The sequence below is a fragment of the Leptodactylus fuscus genome, chromosome 3 (genome assembly GCF_031893055.1).
Source record: "Leptodactylus fuscus isolate aLepFus1 chromosome 3, aLepFus1.hap2, whole genome shotgun sequence".
In the NCBI taxonomy this organism is placed as follows: domain Eukaryota; kingdom Metazoa; phylum Chordata; class Amphibia; order Anura; family Leptodactylidae; genus Leptodactylus; species Leptodactylus fuscus.
This window is the reverse complement of record NC_134267.1, coordinates 139,770,257-139,792,876: the sequence shown is the minus strand read 5'-3', so window position 1 is coordinate 139,792,876 and position 22,620 is coordinate 139,770,257. Positions and strand designations below refer to the sequence as shown.

The 22,620-nt window shown below is 39.2% G+C and overlaps 1 protein-coding gene across 2 annotated transcripts in view; it reads right to left on the bottom strand.

The window, feature by feature from the left end:
* CSMD1 (CUB and Sushi multiple domains 1) overlaps positions 1-22,620 on the bottom strand; it is a 1,381,920-nt gene that overhangs the window by 136,743 nt on the left and 1,222,557 nt on the right. For both annotated transcript variants that reach the window (XM_075268411.1, XM_075268410.1), the window contains 6 exons: positions 21,521-21,698; positions 17,220-17,365; positions 16,643-16,723; positions 15,338-15,451; positions 2,816-3,004; positions 2,325-2,471 (listed from right to left, as the gene is read on the bottom strand). In XM_075268411.1, coding sequence (XP_075124512.1) covers positions 2,325-2,471; positions 2,816-3,004; positions 15,338-15,451; positions 16,643-16,723; positions 17,220-17,365; positions 21,521-21,698 — 855 coding nt within the window. The remainder of the gene's footprint in view (positions 1-2,324; positions 2,472-2,815; positions 3,005-15,337; positions 15,452-16,642; positions 16,724-17,219; positions 17,366-21,520; positions 21,699-22,620) is intronic.

Below are 22,620 nucleotides of genomic sequence, written 5' to 3'. Positions count from 1 at the left end.
TGCAAATTTTAAATTTATGTCTCAGAAAAATATTACTGACACATAAACCTGGTGATTATGTGAATTTTAACCCTTTAGACATCAAACATATTTTAATCTTAAACCAGTAACAATTTATCCCTTTCTTCAATCCCAAGCTCATAACTTTTTACATTTTATTTCAATGTAGATGTAGAAGATCTTGTGTTTTGTGGGTACATTTTTGAATATTTTTTTTTATCATTTTTGTTTTTCAGAGACAAGATGATCAGAAAGCATCAATTCTAGCATCAGAATTTTAAAGGGGCTCTATCATTGGGAAAGGTAATTTTTAATTAAGCACATACATGCATAGCCTTCAGAAAGGCTATTCCACACCTACCTTTTGTATGTAAATTGCCTCAGTGACTTTTGAATAAGTCTGTTTTATTCATATGCTAATGAGCTTCCAGCCAGCACAGGAAGTTTCCAGCAGCACTGCTCTCTGCTATTCTCTCCTATCTGTGTGTGCAAGCAGGAAGTCATCATCATCATCATCATCATCATCAGCCTGTGCTATACACATGCATTGGAAAGAATAGCACAGAGGGTGCACAATGAGACTTCCGGAGTGCACCAACAGGCTAATTAGCATATGAATAAAAATGGACTCATTAAAAAACCACTGAGGCGATTTACAAACAAAAGGTATGTGTGAAATAGTCTTTATAAAGGCTATGCAAGTATGTGCTTAGTTAAAAATGACTTTCCCAATGATAGAGCCCCTTTAAGGTTAATGTAGTTTATCGTGTAGAATAAATAGCATACTAATTTTATTTTAGGGGTGGCAATACCAAGTACGTTTTTTATTTTTATATAAATCAGGGGTTAAATGGAAAGTACTGGTACTCCATCCCCTGGGTTTATCTGAAGAAACAAGGACAGAAGAATAATACAACCATTTTCTCCTCTCTCTGCAGACCTGCCAGCTACATGTGTTCTTCGGCACACTGGTTAAGTGAAAGTGTGAGTATATGATCTCCCCTTTAACCAGTAATATCTATAAATCTTTGTGGGCTACGAGCATGATCTTGGTCTCATTTTGAAGCCAAGCCTATTGAAACCAAGATTGTGATTCTAGAATCCAAAATTCCAGAGTAAGAGCCATCTAAGGTTACAGTGTCCCTGACTACTTCTCGGGGCTTGAGCAAAGTGCTTCACTTTTCATCCCAAGCAGTCCTCATTCAGAAATGTATAGGGGTAATAAACTTATAATTTTCTCAGATATATATGAAATACCTTTGCCTTGTGGAAATACAGTTATCTCTTAGATCCTACTTAGAACCTGTATATACCAAACCATCTTTTTAATCATTGATCATTCTTAAATTATAAATTTTTTTTTCAGTTTAATTCTAGAAAAGTTATTCACAAATAGAAAATATATTACTTTAGGCCCTAAGAAACATCAAATCAAATCAAAAGCTATTGTTAAACTTAAAGTCTTAAAGTTTCTAAATGAACCAATGGCTAAGTTGGTTGGGTTATCTACATGGGAAGCAGAAATCTACAATAGACTTATAGTAAGTAGCTATTTATGGAAGCCAATAGGTATCTCTAAGGACACATACAGAAATCTGTCTAATGCTGTAATGAGGAAGATGATTTACTGCATGAACACACTTTTACTTAGATTAAGGCTGCTATTACCTACATGATTTTTCTGTTATTTAAAGTGTCTGCAACTGGTGTTGTTTACTTCTCTGTACTGAGAATTTGCTGTGCATCCCCTTGATTTCTACAACCATTAACTAGCCTCAATGGTGATTCCAACATATGTACAGCCAAGATTGCTGAGGCCAATGATAGACTGCATCAGTCACATGGATATATCATATCACTGCCTGAGAGAAGTAAACAAAGATTGGCAAGGACCACCGGAATATATATTTTTCAAGAAAACCCCTTTAAAGTATATAATAAAGCCGTGAAAAGTCTGTATACACAGATTGTTTTTTTCTTTTGTAGTTATTGAGGTCAGTGCTGTTTTTATCAAATATGACATGTGCTATGTATCATGTATTTAACCATAGGTTTCTTTCCAAGACTTCCATAATGACAGAAATAAAACAAATTTCAAAATGCAGAAATAAAAAAAAACAAACACAAAAATGCTGAAAAATAGGTGGATTGAACTTTTAATAGTGATGGATTTAGTTTACTGTGCCCTACCAAAATTAAAACCATGCTAAAGAACAACAAAAAACAAAACAAACAAAAAAAAACAATAGACTTATGGAATATATGTTAGTAAATTAGTCAAAATACAAATTACAGAAAAATATAGAAACTGTGGATTTACAAACCTGAGTATCGAATCTTGAAGCCTTTTTTACTCGTCGCATGATCTGTTGACCAGCGAAGAAAAATATTATTGCTTTTACTAGTAAAATTGTGTTTCCCTGTTATATTGCCACTTAAAGACACAATAAGAGAGCTTTGTCCAGATGACCCTTTAAAAAAGAGTAATAAAATAAATTCATGGCATGTTTTCTTGGAATTGCTATATTGTCTACTAAATATAATTAACAGAGATTTACAAGATTTTAGATTTAGTGTCATATTGACATGTTTGCTATAATATTCTGCATGCAATTACATAGGAGTCATAAAATGTGAAAGGACAATGCCATGAAGCAAAATATAATCATTTAAAATTATAATTAAAAATATAAAATTTGAAGCAGCTAAAATGAATATTCAAAAATTATTGGTGAATTATACATGCATTTAATATTTCACACATATGTGATGATATACTTTTGCTTTTTTTTTTTTTTTACTTAATCTGTCTTACCATCAAATATTTCAAGTTCGTCAAACTGTTTTTCACTTTGAAATGTATCAACAAATATTGAAATGTTGTAGCCTGGTTCAACCTTAATGCTCCATGAACAAGTCTGAGAGTTAGGGTAGTTCTCTGGATAACCCGGACTGAGGATCACCCCAGATGATTCCACACGAATCTCATTTGCAGGACATTGTGCTTTTAGACATGAAAGATAAACAGAATGACAATCATTGCAGTGAATGGACAGGTCAGTTTAAGTAATAAATAAACTAATAAACAAGATAACATGTTACAGAGGACCCTTCATGCCCTCTGACGTCGGCGGTAATATGAATTAATCGCACTGTCAGCTTTGCTGGTATACGCCCCGGTGCCATTAGTTTTAGCACCGATATCTTTCCACTGTTAGATGGGTGGGCCTTATACCCTAGCATCATCACTGAGCTGTGAGAACTCCCACAACAGTACTCTTCCATAGCCTTGTTCTTTGGGGAAGCTCTTGACAGCTCATTAAAGACGCTGACCTGTAAGGCATGCTCTTCTGACAGTAGAGGGACATTGGTGCCAAAACTAACGGCATCGGGGTGGGGGAATCGGAATTCAGCACACTGTCATCTTTCTAGCAGTGTATAATACTGCTCAAGTCAGAGGACATTAAAAGTCCTCTTTAAGGTTCTTTACATAGCTAAAGTACTATACTTATATAATGCATTTTGAACACGCATTTCCAATACTTGTCCTTAGGATGCATTTAGCATTGGTTGCAGTTGCCAAAGGTGATTCTATCTACTCCATGAAAGGAAGTAGCAATCCAGGAAAATTCAAGTGAAAAAAGCACCCAAAGAAGGTTTCAGTTAGGAAGATGAAACGTTGCCTCATGGGTAGAGATGGGAAAACCAATTTGTCATTAGCCACATTCAGCTAGAAATGGGCAAACCTCTCAAGATACATTTCGGTTTGGCAGCTCAGATAGTTCATTTCAGGATGAACAAGTTTGATACGAACCATATTTTAAATTTGCTTAAACAACCTATCTATCCAATTTCGATGTCGAACTTATATCAAACTAAATGTGACATGTATGTCTATGGAAAAACAAATGGCATACAAACGCAGAGCTGAACTATACACTGTGCTGACACTCTCTTTTACACATTTAAAATTCTCCAAAAATTGCACATTCATTAGTGAAATGTGCATACCTGTGGGGTTTTTTTTAGAAACACATGGTGGCTATATTTAAAAAAGGACTGGTTTTGCTGAAAAATTAGCCCCTTTTGATGGCTTGTAAGTAGGGGCTTATCGTTATTTGGGACACAAATTTTTTGCTATGAGTCTGTAGAAGGGTGATGAAGAATTGGCTTTTCATTTTTTTCTTTATAAAAACACTGTGATAATTGCACCAACAGTGTGCTATAGTGGAATGCGATGGTGGACCAGGCCGCAGGACATGTCTACCTGAGGAGTGGTAATATACAGATATCAGAGGAACCGCACACTGAATAGCTTAAGAGAATATGGGTGCTAGCAGTCAGAGAGTCCTGCGACTCGTATACAGCGTAAACAAATTGCTGCTGCACACCGCAAATAGGTGAAAGGGTGAAACAAATTTATTATTTTTAGTACATTAATACGCCATGGATTGATTTGACAAGCATAAAGAGAGTACTAGATCAAAAAATAAACATAACGTTTCGGTCATATTGGACCTTCATCAGATCGGATCTAGAAGAGAAATGACGACAATATAAATATAACTAGAGTAAAAAATAAAAAATGTTATACACAGTATGGCACATAAATGGGCGTAATGACCAAGTGAATGGACAATAAGATAAAAAAAGGGGGAAAAATTGTGAAACATAAGGACCAAAGTTGGATAAAGATAAGGGGAATAGCAGGAAGTAACAGAAAAACAACTGAAGAAACCAAAATATAGATGGAGGATGAAACAGGAGTAAGCACAGAAATAGAGCAGCTGTCCCAGTAGAAGAGAGAAGTAACAGGGAAGGGGGGGAGAAAACAGGCAGTGTGAGACGGCAGGAGAGTGGTGTAACACACCTGGAGTGAGAGTGGAGATAGCGGATACCTGGTAACAGGGGAGACCACCACCTACCTAGTATGGAAAGCAGAGTATGCAGCAGGGTCATGGCGTGCTGGGAGGTAGAGCCAGAGGGGTATAAATATGTCAGGATGGCGAGCGGAGCCAGTGAGAGCGGCGTTCGGGAGCCACGCCGCCCCCCGGCCCGACGGCGCGCTGATGCCGCGGAACCGGAAGTGGCGCGGCCGGAAGTACCCATGCGTGTCACCGATGCGTTCCACCGGCGACGCGCATGCGCACTCATGACCATGCGCGTAACTGAACAGGGAATAGCGAGACAGGTGAGAAGAAGTTAGAGAAAAGCAGGGACGCTAGAAAGAAGAGGAAGAAATATGTATATAAGAGAGTGAGAGAATGAGGAAAACAGAAAGATCAAAGAAGAGAGGGAGTGTATATAAAGAAGAGGGGTGGGAAGAAAGTGGAGAGATATGGTAAGAGCTAAGGTGAATAAAGCAGATGGATAAATAAAAGAGATATACATATAAAGAGGGAGAAAAGAGGGGAGAAAGCCCAAGAACATCCCAAAAACGGGGTCACAAAGAGAGGGGGAGAGAAGTGGAGAACAATAAGGAGGAGGAAGGGGAAGGAAGGGAAGGGAGGTACTATACGATGCCAAGGGGAGCTAGCTTATGCTAATGTATATCTATACTATACCAAGGGGTGACTTGTGGATGTTCATTTCATCTGTAAAAAAATGGAGAAAATATGCATTAATGAACTGTCAACATGAGAGCATACTTAGAAAATACATCAGCCGGCGAGGAACCTAAAGAGGAAAAAATAATATGGTGAAAAAATAAGAGCAAAAATTATATAGCAAAATAAAAAATTGCTGAAAGGCAGACAAGTAAAAGAAAAAGAACAAGAACAACGACAAAAGAAAAAACACTACAATCTTCTTGAGGTGCTGGTACACAGACGTCCTTATGTCCCAACGGTAGTTCAACAACTGTAGTAGGGTTGTGTCATCCGTGTCAGTAGGAATATGTCCTATCGTAGGCCCGATTGAGCCCCAGGGGTTCGATGGTATTCAAAGTGTGAATCCAGAAGGATTCCCTTTGTTTAAGTCTGGCTATGCGGTTACCTCCCCTTCGGGACACAGGGACGTGTTCGATTACTTGGAATCTTAACTGTGACACGTTGTGTCTGGCTTTGCTGAAATGCGATGGAACTGGTAGGGCATCAACATGGTTCCGTATTGTAGATTTGTGTTTGGAGAACCGATCTCGAATATGTTGGGTGGTTTCCCCCACATACAATAATCCGCAAGGGCATTTAAGCAAATACACCACAAACGCTGAATCACATGTAAAGAAGTCATGGATGGGGAAACGATGACCTATGTGAGGATGAAGGAAATGGTCCCCACGGATGACAGCAGAGCACTGTATACAGTGCAGGCACGGGAAAGTGCCCCGCTTAGGAGTAGCCAAAAATGTTTGTCTAGGTATTTTGTTGATACTACCGAAGTCGGCCTTGACTAAAGTGTCTCTCAGATTTTTCTCCCTCTTATAACTCACAAGAGGGGGATGTGAAAATTCTTCAATTGTGGGAAAGCCCTATGTAGAAGGGACCAATGCTTACGGACTATGCCATTGATTTTATTGGACAAGGGATGATATTTTTGGACAAAAGGGATTTGCTTAGGTCTTGATAGTCCAGGGTCACTCATTGGCCTCTGAGATTCATGTATGAGGGCTTTGCGGAGGACCGGACTGGGGTATCCCCTCTCTTTGAACCGTTGTGTCATTTTATCGAGACGTGAAGTCTGGATAGCAGGATCAGTTACAATCCGCCGTACCCTCTTGTATTGTGATATGGGTAGCGAGTTCCTAGTATTAGGTGGGTGGTTGCTAGAATAGGCCAGCAGGCTATTTCTGTCCATGGGTTTAGTGTACAAATCATAACTGATATGACCCAATGTGTCTTTCAACACCCAAGTATCCAGGAAATTTAGTTTAGACGGATCGTGATGGATAGTGAATTGAAGTTCAGGATAAATGCCATTAAGTACATTATGGAAAGAGAGTAGAGATGCAAGGGATCCATTCCAGACGCAAAAGATGTCATCGATATAGCGGCGCCAATATATGGCGTGCTCTTTAAACAGGGTATGGGGATAAACGTGGTCAATCTCAAACATGTGCATGTATATGTTAGCGTATGGGGGCGCCACGTTGGACCCCATAGCGGTGCCACGGATTTGTAGAAACATATCGTCCGCAAACATAAAGAAGTTGTTGTGTAGAATCGTGTGGAGAAGGTCAAGGCAGAAATTGAGTTCCTCACCAGAGATGTTGTTAGACAAAAGGAACCGTTTGGTGGCTAAGAGACCCTTGTCGTGTTGAATGGACGTGTAGAGACTTGTGACATCCCAGGAGACCAAGATGGTATGACTGGGGCAAGGGGAAATAGCGGTAAGTGAATCCATGAAATGAGAGGTGTCTAGTAGAAAGGAGGTAGTGTTGCGAACTAGAGGAGTAAAGATTTTGTCAAGTAGCTTAGAGAGTGGAGAGAGGATGGAATCAGTACTAGCTACGATGGGACGCCCAGGTGGTTTCTGTAGGTTCTTATGGACCTTTGGTAGTATATAAAAGACCGGAGTAATGGGATGGTGATTGGTCAAATACTCCATGGTTTTACTGTCAATGATCCCTATCTGTAAATAGTGTTCTAGATGTGAATGTATCAAGGCCGCTACCTGTGAGGTGGGGTTGTGGGACAGTGGTAGATACGTATTGGTGTCTGCTAGCACTAGCTACCACTGTCCCACAACCCCACCTCACAGGTAGCGGCCTTGATACATTCACATCTAGAACACTATTTACAGATAGGGATCATTGACAGTAAAACCATGGAGTATTTGACCAATCACCATCCCATTACTCCGGTCTTTTATATACTACCAAAGGTCCATAAGAACCTACAGAAACCACCTGGGCGTCCCATCGTAGCTAGTACTGATTCCATCCTCTCTCCACTCTCTAAGCTACTTGACAAAATCTTTACTCCTCTAGTTCGCAACACTACCTCCTTTCTACTAGACACCTCTCATTTCATGGATTCACTTACCGCTATTTCCCCTTGCCCCAGTCATACCATCTTGGTCTCCTGGGATGTCACAAGTCTCTACACGTCCATTCAACACGACAAGGGTCTCTTAGCCACCAAACGGTTCCTTTTGTCTAACAACATCTCTGGTGAGGAACTCAATTTCTGCCTTGACCTTCTCCACACGATTCTACACAACAACTTCTTTATGTTTGCGGACGATATGTTTCTACAAATCCGTGGCACCGCTATGGGGTCCAACGTGGCGCCCCCATACGCTAACATATACATGCACATGTTTGAGATTGACCACGTTTATCCCCATACCCTGTTTAAAGAGCACGCCATATATTGGCGCCGCTATATCGATGACATCTTTTGCGTCTGGAATGGATCCCTTGCATCTCTACTCTCTTTCCATAATGTACTTAATGGCATTTATCCTGAACTTCAACTCACTATCCATCACGATCCGTCTAAACTAAATTTCCTGGATACTTGGGTGTTGAAAGACACGTTGGGTCATATCAGTTATGATTTGTACACTAAACCCATGGACAGAAATAGCCTGCTGGCCTATTCTAGCAACCACCCACCTAATACTAGGAACTCGCTACCCATATCACAATACAAGAGGGTACGGCGGATTGTAACTGATCCTGCTATCCAGACTTCACGTCTCGATGAAATGACACAACGGTTCAGAGAGAGGGGATACCCCAGTCCGGTCCTCCGCAAAGCCCTCATACATGAATCTCAGAGGCCAATGAGTGACCGTGGACTATCAAGAACCAAAGCAAATCCCTTTTGTCCAAAAATATCATCCCTTGTCCAATAAAATCAATGGCATAGTCCGTAAGCATTGGTCCCTTCTACATAGGGCTTTTCCCACAATTGAAGAATTTTCACATCCCCCTCTTGTGAGTTATAAGAGGGAGAAAAATCTGAGAGACACTTTAGTCAAGGCCGACTTCGGTAGTATCAACAAAATACCTAGACAAACATTTTTGGCTACTCCTAAGCGGGGCACTTTCCCGTGCCTGCACTGTATACAGTGCTCTGCTGTCATCCGTGGGGACCATTTCCTTCATCCTCACACAGGTCATCGTTTCCCCATCCATGACTTCTTTACATGTGATTCAGCGTTTGTGGTGTATTTGCTTAAATGCCCTTGCGGATTATTGTATGTGGGGGAAACCACCCAACATATTCGAGATCGGTTCTCCAAACACAAATCTACAATACGGAACCATGTTGATGCCCTACCAGTTCCATCGCATTTCAGCAAAGCCAGACACAACGTGTCACAGTTAAGATTCCAAGTAATCGAACACGTCCCTGTGTCCCGAAGGGGAGGTAACCGCATAGCCAGACTTAAACAAAGGGAATCCTTCTGGATTCACACTTTGAATACCATCGAACCCCTGGGGCTCAATCGGGCCTACGATAGGACATATTCCTACTGACACGGATGACACAACCCTACTACAGTTGTTGAACTACCGTTGGGACATAAGGACGTCTGTGTACCAGCACCTCAAGAAGATTGTAGTGTTTTTTCTTTTGTCGTTGTTCTTGTTCTTTTTCTTTTACTTGTCTGCCTTTCAGCAATTTTTTATTTTGCTATATAATTTTTGCTCTTATTTTTTCACCATATTATTTTTTCCTCTTTAGGTTCCTCGCCGGCTGATGTATTTTCTAAGTATGCTCTCATGTTGACAGTTCATTAATGCATATTTTCTCCATTTTTTTACAGATGAAATGAACATCCACAAGTCACCCCTTGGTATAGTATAGATATACATTAGCATAAGCTAGCTCCCCTTGGCATCGTATAGTACCTCCCTTCCCTTCCTTCCCCTTCCTCCTCCTTATTGTTCTCCACTTCTCTCCCCCTCTCTTTGTGACCCCGTTTTTGGGATGTTCTTGGGCTTTCTCCCCTCTTTTCTCCCTCTTTATATGTATATCTCTTTTATTTATCCATCTGCTTTATTCACCTTAGCTCTTACCATATCTCTCCACTTTCTTCCCACCCCTCTTCTTTATATACACTCCCTCTCTTCTTTGATCTTTCTGTTTTCCTCATTCTCTCACTCTCTTATATACATATTTCTTCCTCTTCTTTCTAGCGTCCCTGCTTTTCTCTAACTTCTTCTCACCTGTCTCGCTATTCCCTGTTCAGTTACGCGCATGGTCATGAGTGCGCATGCGCGTCGCCGGTGGAACGCATCGGTGACACGCATGGGTACTTCCGGCCGCGCCACTTCCGGTTCCGCGGCATCAGCGCGCCGTCGGGCCGGGGGGCGGCGTGGCTCCCGAACGCCGCTCTCACTGGCTCCGCTCGCCATCCTGACATATTTATACCCCTCTGGCTCTACCTCCCAGCACGCCATGACCCTGCTGCGTACTCTGCTTTCCATACTAGGTAGGTGGTGGTCTCCCCTGTTACCAGGTATCTGCTATCTCCACTCTCACTCCAGGTGTGTTACACCACTCTCCTGCCGTCTCACACTGCCTGTTTTCTCCCCCCCTTCCCTGTTACTTCTCTCTTCTACTGGGACAGCTGCTCTATTTCTGTGCTTACTCCTGTTTCATCCTCCATCTATATTTTGGTTTCTTCAGTTGTTTTTCTGTTACTTCCTGCTATTCCCCTTATCTTTATCCAACTTTGGCCCTTATGTTTCACAATTTTTCCCCCTTTTTTTATCTTATTGTCCATTCACTTGGTCATTACGCCCATTTATGTGCCATACTGTGTATAACATTTTTTATTTTTTACTCTAGTTATATTTATATTGTCGTCATTTCTCTTCTAGATCCGATCTGATGAAGGTCCAATATGACCGAAACGTTATGTTTATTTTTTGATCTAGTACTCTCTTTATGCTTGTCAAATCAATCCATGGCGTATTAATGTACTAAAAATAATAAATTTGTTTCACCCTTTCACCTATTTGCGGTGTGCAGCAGCAATTTGTTTACCTGAGGAGTGGTAGCCGTGGCAACAAGTATGGCAGCATGGCAGGGACTAATATGAGGGACCAGGCCACAAGACATGTCTGCCTGAGTAGTGGCAGTGGTGGTTGTCACTAGGCATCTGTAGAAACAGATGTGGCAGTGCAGCAGGGCATAAAATGATGGACCAGGCTGTAGGAAATTTCTTCTTGAGTGGTGGCAGTAGGCCTAGACAGCTGTGGTAACGTGCGGCAGTGTGACAGTATGACGGACCAGGCCATAGGACAGGTCTGTCTGAGTGCTGGCAGTGGTGACACTGGTAGCTATCTAGGAGTAGCAGAAGCAGTACAGTAAATGGAACATGATGATAAAGGGAGACAGTGACACCACTATTCAGAGACATCAGATGGAGGTGTTTGAAATTCCTCACAGATCAATGCTTGATTCATTTTGATAAAAGTAATTCATTTCCATGCTACCTGTGGATAGTTTCATCCTTTTACATGATACAATGCCACAGGCAGCACTGAATAATCTCTCAGCCATAACACTTGAGAGAGAATAAGATAAAATTTGGTCAGCTCCTTCAAATGCTCTAACGAATTGTGGTTGGAGTGCCACCTTTTTTTCAGATGCTTTCAAGACTGTGCTTTTCACTTTGGAACTGTGTGATTGCTACCTGTCATTATAGCTGGATATGTCCAGATATGTTTAACATAAGTTAGAGGTTATTGCCATTGCAGTATTTATGGCTATATCTACATCTTATAAATGCTTTCTTGAGAAGTAGGCCAACATCTCAACTTATATAGTAGTTATGGATATAGTCCATAGCTTTGGCTAGTTCTGTAATTCTTGTTTCTAAAAGCAGCATTATTTTGTGATAAGTTATCACAAAGCGGTAAGCTAACTACCCCACACTCTATGTGACTCTGTGTCATATCATTCTAATAAAACATGACACTGAGTAAATAATGAACTAGTAATGTCATCCTATTTTACGTATGGCAATGCCATTAATAGACCCTGCAGGTGACATAAACCATTGCAGCTTAGTATGTAAATGATATAGCTTATACTTTTAATCATGGAAAGAGTGATTGTTTTGGACAAATAATGCACAGATTTGTGATACAACTATTTATGCCTCTCAAGCTGCCATCTCTCTTTATAACCAAATTATATTTCAAAGTAAAAGGTAGTAAAAAGAGACATGTTATTCAGAATAACAGAATCTAGGAATGTTTCCAAATTTCACAATGGATGCTTTCTGACGGGCAGTATAATTATAGACCTTTTCACCAAGCTGCAGACAATAAACTTTACCACTTCCCTTAACTGAATGATCAATGAGAAAAAACATAATTATTGTTACTATCAGGAAGATGCTAAAAATAAAATAAAAAGATTCTGTATTCAGGCAGTGCTGAATTATTTACAGACTACATATTCAGCAGTAACTACATCACGTGTGCCAGACCAGTACCATTTATTACACACATACATTAAGAATTTGCTTTTCTTTCTGTAGAATATTTCGCTATCAAACAGGTTGTGAGAAACACAAATGAGGTTTTTTGGCAAATGTCAAATGGTATAAATAGCTGTGTTTGTTTTACAAATGGATGCAAACACTACCAGGGGCAGAATTGTAGAAAGATTACAGATGTAAATGACATAACAGAGCGGACTAACAATATCACATTAACAATCACTGAGGTTTAATGGCAGTATTCCACTATTTGCTTCTTTCCTGTTATCAAATGGACACAATCTACATTGCTTTCCTTTGGAAGAAGAATATTTGATGACAGCCACTGTAGACCTTCCTATAACAGGATAGTAATGCTCTTTTATGGAACTCTCTGCAAAGCATTTAGAATTGAATGCTCTTTATAACAACTTTTATTCTAATAATCTACAAGCTAAACTATTTGCCTAAATGCCTATATTTCTGATGTCAGCAAATTTGTGGGGAACAGAGAGGGGATAAACAAGTCATATAATTTCCTAACCTGAATTAAATTCTTATAAAAGTATTGACAATATTTTATTCCATATTCAAATAGCTTTTTACCTTAGTATCAGGGGTGTAACTATCAGGTTAGCAGCGGTAGCGGCTGCCACAGGGCCCTGGACATTAGAGGGCCTGGTGACAGCCACTACCGCTGCATTAAAAAAAAAAAAAAATAGGCTGTTATACTTGGGGGTATATATCCTGCTCATATATAGCTCTTTGGACCTTTTCATTCCCACACCCTGCACAGGGACCAAGTCCAATGTACCTGTTTCTGTCCTCATCCCCCACAGTGCTCTTGTCTACATTTATATCTTCACTGTATCCACGTTCTCCCTCCTCAAAGCCTATCCTATTTTCTCTACTCCAGAAATTCCTTTGTATGCCCTTTGTGTGATACTATATATGATTAATAACAATTGACAGTCAATTGGCAGCATATTGCACTGGGTGTCTATACATTGATATGCATTGCAGACTTTTATCTGGGTCTTTCTTTAGGGGATAATCACAATGTTAATCTCTGACACAGGAGAAAAAGCAGCACGTGAAAAGGGCCTTAAATAGGAATATCCTATTAAAGTCAATGAGGTCTCTCTGGATTCACCAGTATGTCTTTGAAGGCAAATCTTAAATAGCTGTTATTAATGGAAGCTGTATGATAATTATAAATATATTACTTATAGAAATGTCAATAGAAACTGTTTAATTACTTGTTTAAGTAATGTTTTACATTTAGAACCTGTTTGCTGTGCATGATATCACTAAAAGTCATAATGACTTTACCAATCCCCCGCCACTCTCATTGTCATGCTTCCTGGTCCCCTCCAATCTCTATAATTCCTGACTTTATGACATGGTCGTGTGAATACTACAGCCAGTCATTCACATGCAGGGGTGACCCTAACCTCTCTGCTGTCTGAGGTGACCTATAAAGTGGTGCCCCACCCCACTCAAAAAATGTTTCTGTGATGGGAACCCCTAATTAAAATTATAGATTTCAGTTTTCAAAATATTCTCTTACCTGGCCTACACACAGTAAAATACCCTCTTGACTGGCTACAACATTATATTATCCCCTTTATTGACCCCCACACTATAAAACTTCTTTTACCGTCTCATACAGTATAACACCTTCTTTAAAGGCCCCAACAGTGTATTACCCCCTTCATTGGCCCCCACTCAGTATAACATCCCCTTTACTGACCCTCACACATTGTACTGCCGCATTTACTGGTCCCCACACAGTATTTTTCCCTCTTTACTGGTCCCCAAAACTTTTTAGGTTTGTCACCCATGAGACACTAGAGTGTAATAAAGAGAGACTAGAGGGATGTAAGGTAAAAGAAAAACACTTATGGTCACCTTGCCTCACCTCCCCTGGGCATCTTTGCAGCACTAGCAATATTCAGTGTCCTCTTCAGGCCTCTATCTAATGTCACACACAGTGGGGGTCACCATTGAGGCCCAAATCATTGGCCTCAGCAGTGACCTCCACTACGCATGATGTCAGACACAGTCTGGAAGAAGCTTGAAGATGACGCTGGATGCTCAAGAGAGCTGAGAGTAATGGTTTGTTGTTTTCACTCATCTCCTTTGGTGCTGCACAATTTCAGGCTCTGCCTATTGGATTATTTCAACAGGTAGCGGATGATGTTTTACTCCAATTCTAACTCTATAGTGTGGATGCTGAAGAATGGAAAGGAAGAAGCAGAGACTGGACAGGAGCAGGGATCAGTGAGTGATCAGCCACCTCCTGATGGAATAAACCAATAAGCTGCAAGCAATTAAATATTGTCTGTTGCCTCCAGGTCACCTAATGGCAGGTGTGGCCCTGTTCACATGACCATGCCTGAAGTAGGAAGTAATGAGCCCAATGAGGGACCAGACCGTCTCAGAATGGAAGCGACAAGGGATCAATGAGGTGAGTGTGACTTTTAAAAAACTTTATAACATTCTACTTTTTTTTTGTAAGCTGCTTAACAATCTTTTAAATTTGCACATAAGTAATAAAATCATGCTTTCAGTTTCAGAATAAAGGAGACAGTGAGGACTTTACATATATAAATACAGAGAGAAGGTTTATTTCTTTGTATTTCTCATAGGCTGTGTTTACGTTTTTTAACTTCCAAACTCTTATGTAGCTTTAAGTTTGACAATAGCTGACAAAAGCTTCAAATGCACTTAAAGCTCAAGAGAAAACAATACAATTCCCATTATATTGATATCAACCTAGAGCACCATCAAGAAAAGCTTTAAGTAATTACAAGTAACCACAAGAGAATGATTAATTTTAACATTCGGTAATAATGCAAATTGCATGCATGAATATTCACACAGACCTGAATAACTCTGTAGCTAATTATACTACTGTAACTAGAGTACTGAGAAATAATGTGCTTACCTTCACAGGTAGGCAAGGAACCTTCAAACTGGAGCTGGGTAACTAATTTGCAGGTCAATATGTCATTTCCTACTAAGGTGAAACCTGGATGGCACTTGTATTTTACAAAGTCACCTGAAAAGGTATAACAATGGAAAAAAGGCTTAATTTTATTTGACATTTATTTATTTGTTAATAGAATAATCTTTTACTTATTCAGGGCATCTAAAATGAAAAATCATTGAAAATATTATTTTGTGTCTACAGCTCCTTTACAGATCCACATGTCTCTATGGTAACAGACAACACTTGCAAATACTTCCTGAAATGACTATGAAATTGCACAATCTTCCAAAAGCAAGGGTCTATCACTGCAAATGCGTTATCTTTGCAAAGTTTGCATTTCTAAGGTCAGTTCTCTGTATGCTAAATATAGATCGTCCAACTTATTCATCTCCTCTTTACTACTAGCTGCTCATAAAAAGTGCAGCAGATGGTACAGATATTCCACTTACAGGGTGCATTCACACGCTGCGGCGCTGTTTTTGTAAAGTATCAGCACTGTAAAAACAGAATCCCATTGAGTTCAATGGGCTCCGTCTTACGCACGCTACACATTGAACTCAATGGGAGACTTTTTTTACCCATAGATTTCAATGTGTTACTTGAGTTAAAATGAACTCATTTAAATCAATGGGTAAAAAAGCCTCGCATTGAGTTCAATGTGTAGCGAACGTAAGACAGAACCCATTGAACTCAATGGGATTCTGTTTTACAGCACTGCTTCTATACACGAGTTTTGTGGCAAAAACAGTGCTGCAAAACTCCATGTGAAGGCCCCACAGACTGCATCAATCACAGATACCACACAGTATCCACCCAGCCCCATATTATCCACAGTTATACTTGTTACTAGGGTTAAGCCGATCTTGAGATTTTAGGATCATTTTTAAAATCCGATTTTCGATCATTTTCCAGCCGATCCCGATCGTGAAATTTGCTTGATCACCAATTGGGATCCAATCTTTCCCGATCGCTCAACCCTACTTGTTACAGCTTACACAAACTTCAGCTACCCACCCTGTACAGTCTGCTAAATATGTCTCTTCTTCATACAATGTTGATTCTAGAGCCTCTGTCACCAGTCTCTTATTCATGTCTCTTCCCAGTCCCCTAACTTTTCAGGTAGTTGAATTATAAAAGGAGAACGGCCACCAGTTCTGGTAAATATTTAGATCTCTCAAACTAACTACATTACATTGTTTCAATAAAACAGGAAATAGTGGGGATATGAAGAAGATGAGAGGATGGAGTGAGATGTCATACCTATTTCAAAGTCATCATCATCTGAAATGATATCAGCTTCTGGCACAATCGCTGGTGGCGGACATTTTTTTAGTGGATAAGCTGCAATGTAAAAGAACAGGTGTAAATTTGCAATCACATTAGAAATGTAGGAATGTTAATATGTTGAATTTATGGTAAAACATTTACAATATTCTCAATATTGTGGAATATTCTAATACTCTACCACTGAAATATTCAGAATATTGTACTCACAGGCAGCTGAGCTTCTTCTATAACTGATTCGCACATTCCAAATATTATGAAAAAAAATTGCAATTTTAATTTTTTTAAATGTAGATTGTGAGCCCTATACAGGGCTCACAATGTACTTTTTTTCCCTATCAGCATGTCTTTTGAGGGTGGGAGAAAATCCATGCAAACACAGGGAGAACATACAAACTCCTTACAGATGTTGTCCTTGGCAGCATTTGAACCCAGGACTCCAGTGCTGCAAGGCACCAATGCTAACCAGTGAGCCACTGTGTTGTCCCCAAAATTGCAATTTTTAAATGATTGTGCTTAAAAAAGTCATAACAGCAGTATATAGAAAACTGACCATGAAAATTCAGAACAAAAAATCCTCCAGTTGAAAAGTCACTGTGAAACTTAATGAGTACTTGATTGGATGTGCTATATGCAGTTTCTAGAGCTGTATTTCCACTGAAGACCCCCAGTTGAGGGGAATTTTGGTCAACACCATCCCTAAGAATTAGAAAAAAACATGGAAATGATAAGAAGCACTGTACATTTAGCAGTTAAGCTTGCATGTCATATGTTGAAATCATTTCATGGTATTGCTTTTCTTTGTGTTATCTTTTGTGAACTTCTCAAGATGCTGACCACATATAAAGAATGAGCATAATACAGTACATTGTATCTTGTAACTGCATTCTTCAGGCACCATTCACTTCTGTTGTCAACTGCTACTGAATCAGAATATAAAAAAGTTTCATGTTGTCATTCAGGAGACCTTTGACAGCATCAAAAATTCTCTTTATATTGCCTTCGTAGGCGGCAATGTCTGAATTTTAACAGAATTCTCGTTCTTTTGTGATGTGTGTTCAAGTACATCAGAGATTAGTACGAGGTTGCTGAAAATCATTTAACTCATGGCCTTTCATTGCTTTCTTAGAAGTCTTTTTGACCACCTGAGTCTACTATATAAGTTTAGTAGTGAATGTCTAAATGAAAACCCAGTATATTGCTTCACAGGAGATCGTATCAGAGTTTCCAAAATAAATTCTTTTATTCTTCTATAAGTAAAAGATGAATAAGCAAATGTATAACTCACTAAAGATCTTTATGCTATCCAGGAATTAGAACATTAAAATACATTGCCTGGTGATATAGAAGGTTATATTAGTTTGGGTATCTGTATAGGATTAAAAGAGTTATGTGGGGACATAAAAACTTGTAGCAATGCATTGACTGCATCAGATAAAGAATTACTCATTTAGGTGATGGTGCTTTGGCATCCTTATTAGAGATGAGCGAGTAGTGTTCGATCGAGTAGGTGTTCGATCGAATACTACGGTATTCGAAATACTCGTACTCGATCGAACACTACTAGCTGTTCAAAGTTTAAGGTTTGATGCAGAACCAGCGTTGATTGGCAGAATGCTATACATTCTGCCAATCAACGCTGGTTCCTCTCTTACCTTTCCGAAGTCTTCTCCGCACTGCGTCCCCGCATCTTCTTCCGGGTGGAATTCACCCTGCCTAGGCCCCGATGCCTAGGCAGAGTGAATTCCAGCCAGAAGACGCCACGGGGGAGCTGCGCCGGGAGAAGACTTCAAGGGGAATGCAGCCCGACAGTCACTCGTGGACTTAGTAAGTATAATTGTATCGAATTTTGCCTACCCCTGAAACGAGCATTTCCCCCCATAGACTATAATGGGGTTCGAAATCCATTCGAACAGCCGAACAGTGTGCGGCTGTTCGAATCGGATTTCGAACCTTGGACATTTTAGTGTTCGCTTATCTCTAATCCTTATTATTAGATTTGCATAAGGTAGCAGAAGTCTTTGTGCTCAACTTACTCTGCCAGTACTTTAGCTGTCTGTTAGGTCAAAGACTCTGCTCTACTCCTGTTGCTTGTACACAGAGAAGAGCAGTTATATGACAGAGAATTGTGTCATCAGCAGAGTAGGTGTAGAGAAACTTCTGGCACCCCTCTGTACTCTAGGTTACTACTTACTATCATGTATTTAGACGTATTTAGACTTCTAGTTTTGTAGGCATAATTTGCTATTATCGCTGTCAAGTACTCTTAATTATACTTGCTATATCAAGTCAAATTCTCCTTATCTGGTTTGTCAGCTTTATGAGCACTTTTTTATGTTGTGTTGTATTGTATGATGAAAAATCCCAATACAAACTCTATTAATAAAAAAAAAATACAACATTTTATATCAAATGTAATGGCACTGATGATTTTATTTATCTGGACATACTAAAAAAACATAAACATATGGTTTTTAGAAGGCTTTAAAATTAGGTAAAATCAAATTCAGATGAACAACACCACATGACAAATGCCAATAGATGTAATCAGTTATTCAACAAAAACTAAGCCAACATGCAGAAGCATCGTGTTAAAAATTAAACACACCTTCTTAATTTCAATGGGAATTAAGAGGGTAAGTAGCAGCCATGTTCTGCTAATCAAATTCAAATGATTAATTGATCATTAGCAATTATGATTCATAAAAACAGAAGTCTTTCAAATGTTCTTTCATTATTTACTGATAAGATTATGCACTTCATCTGTTTAAAGTGTTTTCCATTTCCCTTTAAGGCAATGAAGTCAGGATTCTGAGCCAATTTCAATCCTAGGTCATATGACTAAAGCCAGCCCCCAGACCCCAAGTCCCTCTGCCTACACCCTCTATACTGTGTTTCCAAGTATTTACAGGTGCTATGGAGGCTGGCTTTAGTATTATAATGATCTAGTCTGCCAACACCTAATAGCAATGGAGAACATGGAGAGAAGAATGGAGGTGGAGTGATTCAGGGGCTAGGAACTGGTATGACTTGCAATTGGAACCAGTTCAAAACCACTGGGTTTGTTGCCTAAAACACTCAAAGGAAGTCAGTGCTCACAAACTTCCTGGAGACCTCTTTAATTTTCGATAATTTGCTAATAATTTGATAATAAGGTGATGCAGTTACAAAACACCAAAAATCTTCCTTTGTTCTACATAGTAGAGGAGGTGTACTTTTCTTCATCTTGTCTTGTTGACTCCTTTCCAAATGTTGCATTGATGGTTGTGACTATAAAGTTCAACTTAGGTCTCATCACTTCATTTTTTTTTTTGTTCCAGAAGTTTTGAAGCTTTTTAAAGCTTATTGTAAGCTGTTGTTTTGTGATGCTAGTGCAACAATTTTTTTTTTTTCTGGCAAATCTACCTGTAGCCCATTTTTGTTCAAGTATTTCCTTATTATGCATGCTAACATAGCCACATACTCATAAAATTGAGCTAAATTTGAATTAGGGCGGGTTCACATCTGCATCCCGGTCTCTGCTTTCAGGTTTCTGTCTTCTGCTGACAGAAGTCGGAAACCTGGCAGAGCGTGAGCGCCAGTAAGCATTTTTTTGGTCTCTGCGGCGAAACCGTTTTTTTGTAACTGGACACAAAGTCTTGCATGTCCGACTTTGTGCCTGGTTAAAAAAAAAAAAAAAACGGTTTTGCTGCGGAGACCATAAAACGCTCACAGGCGCTCACGGGAGGACACTTTGCAAACCCATTCAAACTAATGGGTTTGAAAAGTGACTGCCAGTTTCCGTGTCCTGTCCAGTTTCTCAGGCAGGAAACGGAAACCTGAAAGTGAAGACCCCAGTCGCAGATGTGAACCCGCCTTTATTAATCCTTTTTTAGTTTTTTTGCTTTCCTATGCTTCAATAACCAGCAGTAAGTCAGTGTTCTGGTCCATTAATATTCCAGGAAAATCCCTTGCAGCAAAATTGATATCTATGTCAGTCAGGAACTGGGATAGTTTTCCGGTATAACTCACAGCCAAATCAAATTGGGCCAAATCACCTCTGTCCTGCTCTGCACACTTTCATAAAAAGTTATGAGCAGGTGCAGAAGGAGTAACCTTGTTTATCTTTGGCACAAAATAAGGCCATGAACCAAAAATGCATCACATTTATACCAGAACACTGGCATAAATTATTAATTCCACCCAATGTTTTTAAAGAGCAGGCAAAATATGTTACATAAATCACCCGTAGTACAATATCTCATTTGCCTATACAAGGAGAAAAAAGTTGGATACTTCCAACTGTTTGGATAATTCCAATCTATATATGAGACAGTTGAAGTCATATAGGCTTGGCTTTGTTAAAGGAAATGTTTTATATTCTGCTAGTAGTTCCTGGTAGTGATAGTGACATAAGTTAAAAATACCTTTCTTATGAATGATGATTCATTATGGTTGCATACTGCCTCTTGTGCACCATATGTTTATTTTATATGGGTTATTTCTGCTCATTCCAGTCATTGGTAAAATGCCTCTAACTCTTCCTAAAGCAATCAATATGGTGACATGAGAAATGCAGTTCTCATACTAACTCTAAGACATTTCATACTATATTAACCATCTTTCCCTGAGAATTTCTAATAAGATGTGAGCGTTCCAGAGAAGTAAAATCTTGATGATTGATTACTTATTTAATGTGTGCTATGCATGTATCTATAAAAATTGATTTGTTTTCCGAATTCATGTTCTGACCTTATGTGTTATTATTTTACTTCTTAAAAATGTCAAGTTGCAGTCCCACATCCATTACATAGTTGCAGAGTCAAGGAAAAAATAATCAATTTAAAAGCAATTTATTTACGATGGGTCACATACCATACTGCAATGTAATCATTCACTGGTTCGGTCTGAAGTAAAGTAAAGTTAATATAAACCCCATGACCCTGTAGGACAGAAATGAGCCAAGCACAGTCCTTTGAATTGGGATATTCATCTGGAAATCCTGGTGAATAAATGGTTCCATTTTCTGAAGATACATTGTATCCACAAGGTGCTGAAACAGAAATGCTGCATATTAATAAACAATGAAGCTCTTACGGAATATGTACAGACAATGTTATCCACTAAGCAATTGCATGGGGCCCCACCCTGACCACATATCATCCATTATTTGCACTAAGGGGGCAGAATACAGTATGGGAACAATAAAGGGTAAGCATACTATGTTGTGTAGGGCATTAAAAGGGCAGTATTAGGGGAGGCCCCAGACATAACTTTGTTACACCTCTATTTTCTCCATATACAGAGGCAGATATTTTTTTTTATGTAAATTGTGAGCCCCATATAGGGATCACAATGTACATTTTTCCCTATCAGTATTTCTTTGTAGAATGGGAGGAAACCCACACAAACACGTGGAGAACATACAAACTCCTTGCAGATGTTGTTCCTGGCAGGATTCGAACCCAGGACTCCAGCACTGCAAGGCTGCAGTGCTAACCACTGAGTCACCATGTGTCCCCATATGCAGAGACAGATTTGACATTTTGAAGTCCTAAGCAATCAGTTCACGCGCCATAAGTATCAATATATTGCAGGGAAATTGTTTCCAAGATCATGCTGCATACAGTGACACAGCTAGACCCTCTTACATGGCACAAAATAATAATAATAATAATAATAATAATAATAATAATAATAATAATAATAATAATAATAAATATAGTATAAATAATCAGTATACTATTAAGTTATTGTAAAATTGCATTTTCACTACAATATAATAGCAATTGCTACAAAAGTTAACTTGTAAATTAATAGTTTACAAGGCATTATAATTATCAGTCTAAAAATTCTTATCTCAGTGGCTAGCACTGTTGCCTTGTAATGCTGTAGTCCTGAGTTCAAATCCAGGCAATGACAACGTCTGCATGGAGATTGTATATTCTCCCACACTCCAAAGACATACTGATAGG